Genomic DNA, 15,943 nt, shown 5'->3' on the forward strand with positions numbered 1-15,943 from the left:
TTCTAACGTGGACCGGATACGCGGTCATGGCTGTGGCTCTGAAGACCCTGCCAGCATCTCCCCAGCCGGCCCAGGACCACACAGGGGCAGACCCCAGGACACCCAGAGTCCCCCTGCTCGTGAAACGCACAGCAGGGGCCCCCCGTGAAAACTGGGTTACTCTGCAAGCGGGGAATTTACTGGGGTAACTCCTCCTTCCCCACAGGAAGCCAACAAAGCAAAACTCAGATGCAGACTGTTCACACCACTCCCGCTCGCGGCTGCCAGCAAGCTGGGGCGACTGGGGCCCATCAGGTGAGGCTGGGCTGCAAAAGCGAAGCACGGAAGTCAACCTCCTGACAGGAGGACGGAATGCTTCCACCCTCCCTCTGAAGTCCACAAGGTGGTGTGAGCGCCAGGCAACGGAGACGCCGCAGCTGCAGTCACACCCGCGTAAGACGCCGCCCGTCCCAAGGCTGGTGTGGGCTGTGGGCTGTCCTCTTCCTACAACCTTTACACTCGTGCTGTGGCCGGTGAGACCGGAAGCCATGTGAGCAGAGTACTGGCGACACGATAATTAAACAGCACGCGCTTCCGTAATCCCCCGATCATGTTCACGTTATCGTAGGATTCCCTCAAAACCAAGATGTCGTGTAACCTTCAGAGCTAATGCCAAGTACAGGAAACAGCTGTCCAGCTTTGCTGAAAGTGTTGTCCGGAGAAGAAACGCTACCATCAGGATGCTGATTTAACTGTATCAGCAAGATCGCAGTCCAGCGCAAGAGCTTCAGGTGATAACGTGTTACATTTCATGAAAATCACATCACACGTCCGTGGGACGGGTGGACCCACTGGATGAAAGGCGTTACCCCCGTTACCAACATGAAACTTAATGAAAACTGTGGGCAGGCCTCCTCACATACCACATCTTGTTACTTTAAGATTTAATTAGAACCAGTGACTTTTTTTTAAGGCTCCAACCCCTGTAGAGGTGCAGGAATTGCCACGAGAATGACCTAGAAATGGTCCTGTGGGCTGGAGAGGAAAGGTCTCCACCGTAAGGGGCCCAGCACTTGAGCTGCCAGCCTTGGGGAAGTGAGGGGCTTCCAGACACGAGACGTGGTTCAGGCTCCAGGGTCTTTGCCCCCAACCCAGACGGAGCCAAAGCCTTCACTGATTTAATTCTCGAAAACAAACCTTATGACTCCCTTTATTACCTCCAGATAATACAGCGGTTCACCCTCCCACAGGTGGCTCCCAACTGCACGTGCCCTGGATGAAGCACGTGCGGAGATTCTGTCCTCCTTGGTGAGAAATCCTGTTTTTCAAAATCGGCGACTAGTTTAGGAGACAATCCAGCTCGTCTCGGGGGACGGGGGAGGCCAGCACCCACACTGGCATCAGATCCCAAGGCCTAAGACCTGGGACCGACCCTGACACACGGGCAGGGAGCTGCCAGAGACCAATCGGGACGGTGCCGTCCAGCAGCAAGGATGCCTCAGTGGGCTTCACATTCCTCGTCTGGTCTTGGGGTTGCAGAGGACAGAGCCCACCACGCAGACTCAGGGTAGTCAACCTCCTAATCATGTGAGCCCAGAGGCAGCGAGACCGGGATGCACCAGCACTTCCACAACTGTCCTCACGGGGGCGCACTATCTGCTTGACCCCGTTTGACTTCTGGAATTCAGGTGAGGCTGGTGGTGGGGTGGGCTGGGCTGGGACAGTGGTAAAGCCTTAAAAGTGCAGCTGAGGACGGGGTGGGCCCTGACCTCCTGGTGCAGCGGACGACACAGGGACTGTGAGGTCTGTTGGGGACCCAACGTCTCGCTTCTCGTGTGTGGACTTTGTGATGGTGACCTCAGCACGGAGGTGGGAGAGCTGCGTTTCGCAGTGGCTGACGTGGCCCTAAGGCATCTACCTCTATTCTCCTGACGTAAGAAAGAACTGCCCTCCCCTGGCCCTCCTCGTGTCACCCACACGTAAAAAAGAACTTGAACTGCAGAGAGAAATGAGAGATGACTGTGACTGAGATAACTGGCCAGAAAGGGGGTTGTTTTAAGGTATTTTGAGAACTTACTATGTCCCCACTAGAAAATATTTTTAAGCACAAAGAACTCTTCACAAATGAAACGGGAGGCAGACGAGACGTTATCATAAAGAAACCTGATTATGACGCGCATCTTCCCAGAGGCGGGGGCTGGAGGCTGGGGGTGAACAGAGGAAGGGGTAACAGAGCCCCTTGCCTTGAGGAGCACGTACACAGTTCAGAACACAACCTGGAACAAAAAGTCTTTCCGACGTCTCGGCAGGTCCCGTTTATGGTTCTAGACTGAGAGGCAGTTACATTAGCTCCTTATCACTAGGGGAGATGGGTATTTGCTATAGCAGGGTAACTGTTTTTTTTTTTTTTTTTTTTTGCAGTACGCGGGCCTCTCACTGTTGTGGCCTCTCCCGTTGCGGAGCACAGGCTCCAGATGCGCAGGCTCAGCGGCCATGGCTCACGGGCCCAGCCGCTCCGCGGCATGTGGGATCTTCCCGGACCGGGTCACGAACCCGTGTCCCCTGCATCGGCAGGCGGAGTCTCAACCACTGCACCACCAGGGAAGCCCGGTAACTGCTTTTTAAACAGAGACGGTTTATCTCATTAGGTGTCATCATTTCAGCAAGAGCAGGTCTGCACAAGGGTAAGTTTATTACCATCTCCTTATCGATAGTCTGGTTTACTGCTCTTGCCTTGAGGAACACCGCCTAGACCCCAGGGCTCAACTTTGAACACTGCGGCCTGGAGGTGGCCGTGCTCTGGCTCCATCCGTCCTGGACCAGGGACGGAGCTACTTTCTCTGTCAACCACCGCGCCATTCAACAGAGCCCCGTAGTCAGAAACGAGGGCTCTTTCACCAACAACTGTCCCTCCGGGCTACGCGCCCCTGGAAGTCAGGGGCTGTGTTTTATTGAGCTCTGAACTCCCAGCATCCAGCACGGAGCCTGCACACAGGAGACGCTCGCCAAGCGTGTGATGAGGACGCACGGAGCTTCCAGGACCCCCTGCCCCCCGCCCCCGTGTGGAGACAGCTGACCGTCAGCACGTAACACCTTCAACCAGAAACCATGTGTGAAGCCTAGTGAGACGAACCCAGCACAGCCAGCTCCAGCTTCAGGGCCCACAGCAGCCAAGGAGAGGGGGAGGGGCAGGCGAGCCAGGAGCCCCCGGAACCAGGCCCCGGGAGAAAGCACGCAGAAGCCTTCTTCTCCCTGGAGCACCCAGATGATGGCAAGCACTTTACAGCTAGAGGGAGTGCTCTGTCCTCACTGCGTTTGTTTGCTGAAGTTGAATGAATTCTTTAATTAGATTTTTGCCCAGACAAAACAATACTCTATTAATATTCAGTAAAATGCTAGTAATGAGAAGCCATGTTAAGATGAACCAGGAAAGAAAATGCTTTTATCCACTCCACACATTCAGCTCCTACCATGAGGCCAGGCAGGTGGTAGAGAAAGTAGGACGGGAGTCTTGGTTGTTACTCCCCAGAAGGCCCCTGTCCACCAGGTACAGCTATGAAGAGGAGGGTGTCACCTCCATTTCAGGGGACCGGAGCTCGGCCTGCTACCTTGGCCCCTGAGTGTGCAGGCAGCAGGGAGTGCCCAGGCGTCGGAACCCCAGGCGATGCTCCCAGCACAGCAGCTGCTCCGCGAGCGTCGCCTTGACGGCCCGGCACACCAAACATCCCTCTGCGAACAGGTGCCACGGCGAACAGCCCCGGGGACCGTGCCACTCAAGGGGGGCAGAAGAAGAGCACGAAGGCAACCAAAAAGAGAACGAGAGGTAAAAGGCGAACGGGGAACAGCAGCGCTCCAGAGCAAGTGTTTTAAAAACAAAGATGCAACAAGCGTTGGCAAGGACGTGGAGAAATGGAAACCCTCGTGCACTGCCGGTGGGATGTCAAATGCTGTGGTCCTCAAAAAATCAAAACCAGTATCACCACGTGATGCGGCAATCCCACGTCTGGGTATTTAGCCAAAAGAATTCAAAGCAGGGTCTTGAAGAGATGTCTGTACATCCATGTTCACCGTAGCACCATTCACAACAGCCAAGAGGTGGAAGCACCCAAGCGTCCATCGACAGATGAATGAAGGAAAAAACACATACACACCATGGAATAGTACGCAGTCTTAAAAAAGGAGGAAATTCTGACAGGCTATAACACGGATGAACTTGAGGACATTACGCTCAGTGAAATAGGCAGACACAAAAGGACAAATGCTGTGTGACTGCACTATATGAGGTCCCTAAGGTAGTCAGTATCATAGAAACAGACAGTAGGATGGTGTTGCCAAAGGCTGGGGGGAGGGGCATCAGTGTTTAGTGGGGACAGAGCGTCACTCTGTAAGAGGAAGAAGTTCTAGAGCTCCGCTGTGTGACAAGGTGAATGCACCTAACATTTCTGAACTACACGCTTAACGATGTCTCAGATGGTAAACTTAGTGTTTGTTACCACACCTGAAAATGAAAACAAAACTAAAAGACGTGATAAGCCGTACGAAACATGTCCTCCGCTCCACATAAAACATTAAAAGGCTGGAGCCCCGACTCCGTGGCTGGGGTGGCCAGAGGTCCGGGTGCCGAGAGCCAGACCGAGGGCAGAGGAGGAAAGGAGAGGACCAAGAATGTGGCCCAAGAGGGAAGCGAGGATCAGGGTGGCAACAAGATCGTTTTTAAGAGATCAAACCCCGAGGAAAAGGGGTTGTGAATCCTGACGTTCTCTATCAGTCCAACGCTGGGACAAGTGCCAGCCATTGCGTCGTGAGGACCAGTGACGGGTGGATGGGATGAAGCGGGGGACTGGCCGCAGAACGCCGGGCCGGTGCTCTCCCGGGGTCAGAAGTGAGATGTCAGGCCGAGTCCTAGGGTGGGAATAAAGGTGTGAAGCCCGTCTCTGAGGGATGCTGGAGCAGCACCGGGAGGCCGGAGCATCAGTCAGTGACAGGGGAGAAGACACAGACCCGGAGGAAGCTGCCTGGCACCGCGGGCCCCAGAGCCTGGGGGTCAGCACCTCCACCCCAGAGCCGAGGGCAGGAGGCCCGGGGGCAGGAAGGCGGGAGGGACATCCCCTCCCAGGAGGTTGAGGACATCGGGGAATCTGACAAGGACACAGCAATGAACGCTGCTAAGCTAGGGGCAGATGAGAAGGGAGAAGCCAGCTCCACGGCGGAAACGCACAGAACTGAACGCCGAGGTCATTTCCACCTCGAAAGGACCTGGGCCCGAGGCCCGGGACAGGCTCCACTGGTCTGAAGCTCATTCTGGCGACCCGGGGTTCTGGAAGTGGGTGCATCTCGGGAGAGGCCCGAGTCATTACCTATCAAGTTGCCTCCTGCACGTTGTCATACAAAGTGAGATCATTCACTGGTGTTTTAAAAAAGATGTTCTACACATTAGCCTACAGATGTTTCACACATTAGCCTACAGATGTTTCCTTCCGTTTTTCCAGCTCGAAGAATCCCCTCTCACTCCATATTTGCATGCGGGCTCCAAACCTGCCCTGGCTCTTACTTCCTTGGCAATCTCTCCCATCTCCCCTGACAGATCTGCTGTTTCTTTTTCACCCACACTCTTTTTAGAAGACAAACACTAAGGATGAAAGCAGAAGAGACAAAAATTCCTCCGGCAACTCGTCCACTCACATACAAATGTTCATCAAGCACCTACTCTAAGTAAACAACCGGACCGGACGATACAGAAGGTTCCAGAGGAGACTGAAAGGCTTTCACATCCCACCGTCTACAGTGTTATCGAATTTGTCCACCTGTTCTGGATCTTCCCCACCAGACTTTCCTCTCAGAGATTCCTCTAGGGAATCGGCTCTCCTCCACCCAGTCCAGGTTCCCGGGCCACTGCAGACCTCTCCGCCCACAGCGAGGGCATCCTGGGGAACTCGACTCCTAATAAGGGTCTTCCTTCAAGCGGTGCCTGATAACCTGACTTATGAAAATCACCTTCCCTCGTGTGTAATTAAAAATGTGACCGACTTTTAAAAGGTGACATCAAATTAGGAGGAGATAGACACAGCGGCAGCCCCCAAGACAGGACCGCGAGGGCCACAGCAGGCAGAAGAGCACCCAACTTACGCACAAAGCTAGGAACTGAAAGGGCAGCTCAGGCCCACTTTCATGGCAAGCAGCCGTGGCGGCCGGCGGGGCGAGGAGGACCATGTCCGCGCGAGAGGGCCACCCAGAGGCCGGAACAGGACAGTCAATGGAGCTGTTATTATTCAATGATCAATATTTAACACACACGATTTTCTGTAACTGAGGAGAGCAGAGTTATATTTTAAATGTACTCAGTAACCTTAACTGTGTTGAGACTCTCGGGGGCTCAGCCCAGCTCCCATTTCTACTGCTCGTCGGCTGGGGTGTTCCCTGGGGAGCCAGACTCTGGGTGAGCTGTTCTCACCCGCTGGAACTTCTGGGAAGGAGGAGACTCTTCTCTGCCCGGTTTGCTGAGAGGGTCGGCACGCCAGCCCTCACCCTCTGAACGAAGCAGAGACAGCCTGTGGCGGGGAGACGGGGTTCTGGGGGTGGCTGGATCCAACTCTGACCCAATGGAGGCATTTTTGTTTGCTCGTTTAAACCAATTTGAGTCATTTCACTCACTAGAGACAGAAAAAAGTCTCGACTATTATAGTACGGTCAGTATTGTGAACCATGCTTATAAAAAGTCCCTTGTCGCCCGTGTGACACAGAAGAACCAAACAGGAGTCAGGAGCAGGTTCTACCATGGACCCTCCTGTCCCACCAACTCTACCAAATCACCTTCTCTTTCAGAACCAGCCTCGTCTGTAACACGAGATGCTCTGGAAGCAGCAGCAGCAGGTTGGAGAACTTACGACAGAACAAAGGCAACAGAAGGGCAGGCTCGGAGGTGAGACTGGGTGGGTGTCCACACACAGCTGTGGACAGCTGTCTATCAAGGATGTCACTGGTGGCATATCCCAGAAGCCCAGCCTCCCGCTGCAGGTGACAGCAATAAGAATACAAGATACAGAAGATGCGTGGGGTTTGGAACAGGTGTTCAGCCCCACTAGTCGGCAGCAACAAGAGCAAACGTTAAAAAAAAAAAGGAATTTCACCTGAATATGTGGTTGTTCTTCTGCCCGTGTACCACTCAGTTACAAAGTTCAAAAGGAGCAGGAACTGTAGTCAGAAAGGTTCTTTCTTTGCATATGACGACCTAAGGAATCCAAATTCTTTTAAAATTATAAAACTCAAAGTTAATAAAATAACACACTTCGGCATATTCAAACCTGGGCAAGAACCATAAAATTAATGCAAATTAATTTGGGCTGTTCTCTTTAAACTGCTGTAAATATCCCTTAAGGCAGAGACCAGACAGGCCCGTTCACTCCACCCCCTGGCGTGGGAGCCAGGAGGGCGGGCACACACGGTGGCTCAGACACGAGACGAGTGTGGCCTCCGGGCAAGGATGACATGCACGTTCATGAAGTCTTCACACTTTGGAAGAGCTGAACCGCCCACCCCTCCCTCCACACACGGCCAACACCCCCCCTCCCCGCCCACTGCAAAATAGGCAAGGGCTATATAAAGGGGACTAAGAAAAATAAATGCAAACCAGCAATTATAACCTGTAAAAACAGAGTTTTCATGTTTTAAAATTAAAACAATGATACCATTTTCTACCTTCTCGTTGGGCAGATTTTTTTTTTTTTTTTTTTTTTTTGCGGTACGTGGGCCTCTCACTGTTGTGGCCTCTCCCGTTGCGGAACACAGGCTCCGGACGCGCAGGCTCAGCGGCCTTGGCTCCGCGGCATGTGGGATCTTCCCGGACCGGGGCACGAACCCAGTGGACTCTCAACCACTGCACCACCAGGGAAGCCCCTGGGCAGATACTTAAAGGTTGATTAAGAACAGATCGATGCGCACCCAGCCTTCAAGCTTGTTTAGAGAGCAATTTGCTAACATCTGAATCTTAGGTCAGTCGTAGCCCTTGCATTTACTCTTGTTCACAGCAGCAAGCGTGCCGCCTCAAATGATGCAGGATAACAGCAGTGTCTATGCATGCACGTACGTGCGGGTATAAATACACACATGCACGGGGCGGAGGGGGGAGAGAGCAAATGAGGCAAAACGCAGGCAATCGGTGAACATGGATCAAACGGTAGACGGGTTTTTCTTGTACTGTCCCCCAACTTCTCCGTAAGTTTGAAATAGTATCAAAAATAAAATCAAGTTTATGACTTCAAAAGCAGTGAGGCAGAGATGTGAGTCTTAAAATACAAAGTTCTCCAAGACAGGATGTCAAATGAAAAAGACAAATCCAAGAACATTTATGGAGTATGATTCCATACCGAAGAGTACAGACACCCAGAAAAACGTCTGAAATGACACACGTCAAACTATTGATGTTCCCTCTGGGGAAGGAAATGGTGTTCTGAGGGGAGGTGGCGATGGTCAACTTTCCTGTTTCGCTCGATGTACCTGAAAATTACTTGTGTCAAAAATCACAGTATTTCTGGATTACCTGTGTTTAAGGCAGGAGGTACGTTACCATGTCTGCTGCTGTAGCATCAATTAAATGTATTCATTTATGGGGAAAAACTCACAGTGCCTATTGTGGTTCTCACCTAAAGGATGAGGCCAGACACAGGCCCCTGCAGGAACACGACACACTATGCCTGAGGCCACTCTAGCGCCTTAAGGGCAGGACCAGGGACACTAAACCAGGGGAGCACCCAGGCCCAGGCGCCACAGTGCCCCCTGCTGAGAAGCACTGACATGAAGTCACTGAGGCCGTGTGATAAGTAACCACGACATCTCTGAAAGAATGGAGGAGGGCTGTTCATGTGCATCTGAAACGTACATCCAAGACGCATCATGAAAGTAAAAAAGAAACCTAGCTGGCAGAGCCACACGACAAGTATGAGCCCACGGATGTACTGAAAAGATGTACTGTTTGTACAATTTCTGGAAGGAAAGAACTGTCAGCAGCAGCTCTCTCTGGGGCGGGCGGGCTTTTACTTTTCTTTTTTATCTTTTTTTTTTTTTTCGGTACACGGGCCTCTCACTGCTGTGGCCTCTCCCGTTGCGGAGCACACGCTCCGGACGCGCAGGCCCAGCGGTCATGGCTCACGGGCCCAGCCGCTCCGCGGCATGTGGGATCTTCCCGGACCGGGGCACGAACCCGTGTCCGCCGCATCGGCAGGAGGACTCTCAACCACTGCACCACCAGGGAAGTCTTTTTGTTCTTTGAGATGTTTTAATTATTTTATGTTTTCCTGTCATTAAAAATGTTAAATTATTAAAGTATTTATTTAAAAATAATTTACAAATGCCTAAAGACAATTTCAAATCAAGATCTCAAGAGCGAATAGGAACTAAATCTGTCTAACTGTAAGAACGTAAAATATACTACAAACATGAGGATTTAGTAGCAGATAGTTCGCTCCCATCTTGCTCTACAAAACCACAAACTTACAAGGGAACACAGCACAGGATGGCCTGAGAACCACCTGGAGGGTGTGCTGAGAGAGAGTCCGGCTCGAGAGGCGGGATGGGGCCCAGGGGTGTGCGTTCCTAGCAGGTGCCCGGGTGCTGACGCTGCTCTGGGCACTGCACTCGAGAACCAATGGAATAGGCAGAGACACAAAGACAGTGGAAACGAAGAGAGAAAACCAAACAGTCACAAGGGCTCTGAAGTGGGCTCGCTGGGTCAAGGCTGCCCCGAGTCCCAAGCACTCCTGAGCGTCCCTAAAACCTCGCAGAGGAGCGAGGAGGCGAGTCTCCCAGAAGCAGAGGTCGGAGCTCAGCAGTCAGGTCGGGTTCCTCCTGCTGGGACTTGGGTTGGTCCAGAGCTGGCTGGGTGACTCCCTAAAACGTCTTAGGCCCGTTGAATCTGTCATGATCACACTTAGTTCATTTTACACAAGATAGGAGATATGATTACAAACGGTGAGCTGATGCTTCAAAGAGAACAGCGATGCTCTGGAAAGTATACACAGCGTACGGGTGAAAGGAATGGTCACATCAGGTGTAAGTGAGAAAGTGGGAAGAAAGAAAAATGCTAGGGCTGTGCACCCAGGCAGGCTGGTAGGTACCTAAGATCGTGTCCACTTTAATGAACTCCGAACTGGAAACAGGAGAAGAGGGTTTAAGGGTGTGCGCCACACAAAACTAGTGGGTCCACGTGTAAAGAAAGAGGCTCGCTCTTCAAACAAGTGGCGAGTGAAAGCCCCCCTTTAAAGGCCTGGGCTCCCCATCGGGGCCTGGCAAAGAACCGCCCGTTTATAAGTTTTCAAGTAAAATGATGACGGGCTGTATGTTTTCAGAGACTCCTGGGGGTGACCGACTTCACCCCACAGGCTGCTGCCGCAGGGCAGAAGCCTCTTCTCCATGGGGCCTTGTGCCTGAAACTCCACTGGAATCTGAAGCACATCCAGATTTGGGGGCCGCCGAGCTCAGCTCAGGAAGGAAACGGGGCGACTGCACCGGTCTGCGGGGCCATCTACCGTGTGCTCAGGGCGGGCAAAGCTGAGTGCCCGCGAGCCGCTGGCGGGTCATCTCCCCCCGGGAGACTACGACAAATGACAAACGCTTGTTGGTTTCAAATGGAAATCCTTCGTGGTGAGCCCTCGTACACACATTTAACTGACGGTCTGCTACAGTGCGGCTTCAAACGTCCTCTTGTCCAGCAGACACTTCCTGCTGGGGCCCCGCTGACCGGCGACTGCCTCTGGGCACTGGTCTCCTGGCCTCCTAACCTCCCCTGGAGGTAAGTTCCGATGTCAGTGCCTACACAGCAAGGGGCCCCAGGGCTCCTCCTGCAGAGGAGCCCTGGACCGGGATCCCCGGCATCACCTGCTTCATATTCTTACTGGGAGGAACTCATGCTGCAGCTTCTCCAAAGAAGCAGCCAACTTTTCCTGAAAATTTCTCCCGGGAGCTTCCTCCAACTGAAATGCTCACGGGGTGGAAGACATGTGGTGTGTTAAGGTATTTCCTCCATCATTTTCCTCCTAAATCTGCTAGCTTTGACTTAAAATCCAGCAGCCAACCCTACATGATAACACTGATAAGGTTTAGACCTCATTTCAAAAAAACAGTTTGCTACTAGTATTTTCTCAAACGTCATACTTGTGGAATGGTGATCAACTATATATTTGAATTCACGAAAGAACAAAGTAACAATGATACAGTTCTTAAAAGCAATTGCTTCTTTTGTAGGATTAGTTCATCAGGCAATTAAAAGAGCATGAAAACAGTAACTTATTAAAAAAAGAGTGGAAACACAGCTGCATTGCCTACATTTAAAATGTTTTCTATTTCTGAGTGAAGCAATATATCATCTTTTAAACCTCTGTTTCATACTTAAAACAGTCAAAAACCAAACACACATATGGTTAGTCTGTAAAAGTCACTGTGTGTGTGTGTTAAAATTCTCCAGAAACATTTACTCTTTTGGGTAACAGGCATTTAAAGTATCTGCTGTGCTTGGTGGCAAAAATATACCCCCTACTCGATTAATGGTTTGAATAGGAGACGGTTCATTTCCCGATGACTCCGCAAGTATCTGCTCCAATTAGTTTTAGAAAAACAAATCAGGGTTCTGGTGCGGCTCTAAAATTACCGTGGAAGGTAGAAACAAACATCTGTGTTAAGAATGTACGAACGTGGACCAACCACCCAAGAGGGCCTCGGTCCTGCTCGTCAGGAAAGAGACACGCTGAAGGCGAGGATGTGGTCTTCCGGAAGGTTCCATGCTCTGGACCACAGACCTTGTCTTTTCAACAGCACCCCCCTCTCGTTTAGTGTGACCCAGCGACAGGGCGAAAAGGATGTGTCACACAGCCTCTTCTCCAGCAAGCACTGTCCTACCCATATCACTCCCACCACACGCAGGCCCTGCTCTGGCTGCGGGGAGGCTCAGCCCTGCAAGACGACATCCCTCCCGCAGCCCACAGTCCAGTGGCAGCAAGAACGAAAGCATCTTCCATGCAGGAGGGTGACAGGAAGCAAAGGCACCCAGTGACCCTGACAAGCGTCTGGGACACCACTGCAAGCCTGGTTCACCACGGCCTTAAAGACATTCCCGAGGGGCTGCCAGACTTGCCGCCATCTAAGTGGCGAGGAGATTCTCAACCTGTATGGGACCGGGGTGGGCAGAAGAGAAGGGCGGTCACAGGGGGCCTTGGAAACGTATGTTACTCTCACCCCAATCAACTACCTCCGCAGAACAAGATAAAATAATTTAAGATTTTACGCTTACACGCCCCCTGTGGTTTTAACCACAGACACCCTTATAGACACTGAAAGAATTCTGAAATGGCTACGAGTGATAAAAAAAGGAAGTCACCCACTTTTTATTTGAATAGAAGCCACAACCCTCCTTATATACGAAATTGAGGGCTTCTGCTGCGGGCAGCCAACCCTGCAGGACTGTGCTGAGAGCAGAATGTGGGAACCTAAGAGTCAATAGTTTTGAAAATTATGGGTCCCCTCCGGCCAGAAAACGTACGTACACACAAGCTCTGTGGACAATCAAAGGGGAGCCCCAGGACCTGAGGCCCCTGTGCCCCACTCCCAGGACCAAGGCTTCCCAGAGCAGGTGAGCCAACTTCTTCTGTTAAAGCCAAGCGGCCCACCTTCAGCCTGCGGGCTACACAGTCTCGTCACAGTGATTCAACTCTGTCCCTGCAGCTGGAACGCAGCCAGACTGTAGGTGAACGAACGAACGTGCCTGGGTTCCAATAACCCTCTGCGGAACAGAAATCTGAATTTCTTCTATTGTCACGGATCGTGAAATATTATTCCTCTTGATTTTTTCAAACATCAGAAAATGCGACAACCATTCTTAGCTCCTGGGCCACACAGGGCTGGGCCCGCGGGCTGTAGTACGGCAGCTCGGGCCCAGGCCTCGTCTGCAGCACCAGAGCCCAGGCGGCACCTGGCCCGAGTGAGTGGTGAAGCAGGAGACGTTTCTTTCCCTGGTGAAGGTGGCCGGCAGTGGCGAGGAGAACACAGGGTGGGAACTAAGAGACGTGCTGATTCCCGCCCGGCCCGAGCATCCAGCCTCTCCGGACCTGACCCCCGTCTGCAGGGTGGAGCCTCCTATCAGCGGGCTGTCGGGCCTCGTCTGCCTCCGAGCCTCTACGCTCCTTCCTCGCGCCGAGGGCAGAGGGCTGTGTCTGTGGGCAAGTCAGCCACACGAGAGGTCAGCTCTGCGGACGCGCTCCAGGAGAAGGCCAAAGGCAGGGCAGGGCAGCGGCGTCGGGGCGAAGCGCGTGTCTGGGAAACACTGGCGAGAGGCCCCTTTACTGTGCGAAGGGGACCCTGACTTCAGTCACATTCCCCCAAGCCTGCGGGACGCACCACAGCAAGACGGCAGAGCGGTGTCTCAGGGGAACATGTCTCTGGAGGAAAAGGGCGCCCCAGACAAACCAACAGCACTTCTCCTCGTTTCGTATTATTCTACTAAGCGTGGGCTGAGGGAGATGCGCACAGGTACAGAGTCCATCCCACTCCTGCAACACGGAGGGCGAGGGGGCACGAGTGACAAAGGGACATGGGAGCGGGTGGCTCTTGGACCAGAGGAAGAGCAGTGTCCACGAGGTGGGGAAGGAGCAGGGCAGAGAAGAGCAGGCGCCCCGACGTGGAGAGGGAGCTGGACAGGCAGGGGAGGGCCGCGGAGAGACTGGGGGCTGCCTGCCCACTAGGTGCAGCAGCTGGCGACCAGGGATCGCGCCCCAGTCCAAGAATCACAGCGAATGGACGGGAGCCGCCAAGAGGCGGTGGAGCAGGGGGGCCGGTAAGACAGCAGGCAGGTACCGGGAGGTGAGGCATATGCTAGAGAAGATGTAACAGAATATTCTAGAAGAAGTGGCGGCTCGCCAGGCACACGAAAAGGGCAGGGAAGGTAGCTGTCCGTGCTGATCCCCAGGTGTGCTGTCCTGGGGTCGGGGAGGCCACAGGATGACCACCCAAGCTGCAGCGTCCGGGTCAGGAACAGGGCAAAAGCAGAACAGAAAAGAGCACCCACGCTGAACGGCCTCCTGCTCTGAAAAAGGGACCCGAACAGCGGACTGTCTTAGACCAGTCGAGGTCCCGAAGGCTCTTAGGTCATCAATATCCTCCTTGAAAGGCACTTCCGGTTACTCAGATGGGTTAGCACAACAAGAACCATGACTTCTCAATACCGGTCACACTAAGAGAATTCAGATGGATTCCTAACATGAGACCCAGTGCCTAAGAGATGCATAAAGTAGAAACTTACTGCAAAAAACCCACCAACCAACCGACCGAACAAAAAACCCAGCCATCACCTACTCAGAGTGGGACATTGTCTAAATCAAGTCAACGTGGGGGTCCAGTCTGCGGACGGCCAATGAAACAGAGACAGCCAGTGCTGACTTCAGACGTCACTGTCAAAGGCTTCAAGGAAAGAAAGCGGGGGCTGGTGAAACCTCTCCAGGGTTCCCGCAGACAGACATCTGTCAGAAGCGGAGCCCGCAGGAGCCCCCGGGCCCACACCAGACTGCCCTCCGGGGCAGGGACCCCACGCCCCTCCAAGACCATCACTCACCTTTCCCGTTCACGGCCAGCCCCGTGGCCATGGCCGCGGTCACGGGGCCGGACACCTGCGGCACCAGCGGGTGTATCCGGGGCCGGCTCCCCATCCGCGCCCGCTCGGCTCCGGGGCCCAGCAGGGCTCCGACCGGCTTTTCGGCCGCCACCTCCGGCGCCACCGTGTCCTCCTGCCCCTGCTCGACGGGGTCCAGCTTCTCGGGGCTCTCGCTCTGAAAGCCGTCCACCGCGGTCCTGCTCTTGATGGGACTCTTGGGCACGAGGATCTTTATCCCTGACTTGGCCAGGTCCATGTTCTTCCGGTTCGAGAGCGACGGGGCCGGGTTCTTCCTGAACTTCTGGCTGGCGGCAAACAGCGGGCTGGCCTTGGGCTCGTGCTCTTTGCCGACCACTAGCGATTTAGGAGAGGCCTTGGAAAAGCTGCTGTTGGTGGACCTGGAAATCTGCTTCCTAGCGTTGTTCGGGGAGGCCCGGTTGGCCCTGGTGAAGGGGCCCTCCCGCTGCTTCTCGGTGTGGCGCCTGTTGAAGTCGTGGATGTACTCCTCGCAGTTTACCAGGTGCTGCTCCGGTTCCCAGGTGTCGTCCTCGCTGTCGTAGCCCTTCCACCGGACCAAATATTCCGTCTTCCCTTTTTTGTTCTTCCTTTTGTCAACGATTCTTTCAACCTGTTTATAGGGGAAAAGAGAAAAGTATAAACGCACTATCTGAAAAATAAGGTGCAAGTGTAGTAATAATGGATCATCGAAAATAATAAAAACCACAACAGGTGATGCACGCGATCGTCTCTTCCTGAGCCAAACGGTCTGAAAACAGAACAGTAACAGAGCATTTGGGGTTTTAGCGATTTCCTTGAAATTAAGTCAAACAAAATGCTAAAATTTCATGCTCAGAATATATGGACGTGTTAGGTAGCTTATTTTTTTGTGATTCAAGAGGGGCTCTCCTTCTATTTTTTATACTGAACGCCGACCACCTGAGCTGGTTTTCACGGTCACAACTGGACCACAGTGCTGAGCATCTCCAGCCTTCTGCCTGGTCACCCTTTCACCAACAGCAGGCGCCCAAGAAACAGCGCGGCTGTGGTCCAGGCCGAGCCCTGAGGGTGGCAGCAGCCCACGCACCGAGGAAACGGGGTCGGTACCGACAGCGCCACTTAGAAGCACTCGGCTAAAATGAAAAAGGTCAGCAGAGGACGTAACGCTTTATTGGTAATAAAATGGTGTAGAATGGTCAGGTTATTTAACCTTTAAAACTTGGTTTTAACTAGTGTGAACCAACATCTTTAAAGGAAGATGCTGTCAGTCTTTGAATTTGATGATCAACACATCCCATATCAAATTTATGAATTTACACAACCTTGGCATGAAACGTT

General features: G+C 52.9%; 1 protein-coding gene across 1 annotated transcript in view; it reads right to left on the reverse strand.

Moving 5' to 3' along the window:
• The window catches only part of CDYL (chromodomain Y like), a 153,302-nt gene that overhangs the window by 55,357 nt on the left and 82,002 nt on the right, over positions 1–15,943 (reverse strand). Inside the window, exon 2 of the mRNA XM_060163759.1 lies at positions 14,570–15,236. Coding sequence (XP_060019742.1) covers positions 14,570–15,236 — 667 coding nt within the window. The remainder of the gene's footprint in view (positions 1–14,569; positions 15,237–15,943) is intronic.

Source organism: Lagenorhynchus albirostris, chromosome 10, assembly GCF_949774975.1.
Source record: "Lagenorhynchus albirostris chromosome 10, mLagAlb1.1, whole genome shotgun sequence".
Classification (NCBI taxonomy): domain Eukaryota; kingdom Metazoa; phylum Chordata; class Mammalia; order Artiodactyla; family Delphinidae; genus Lagenorhynchus; species Lagenorhynchus albirostris.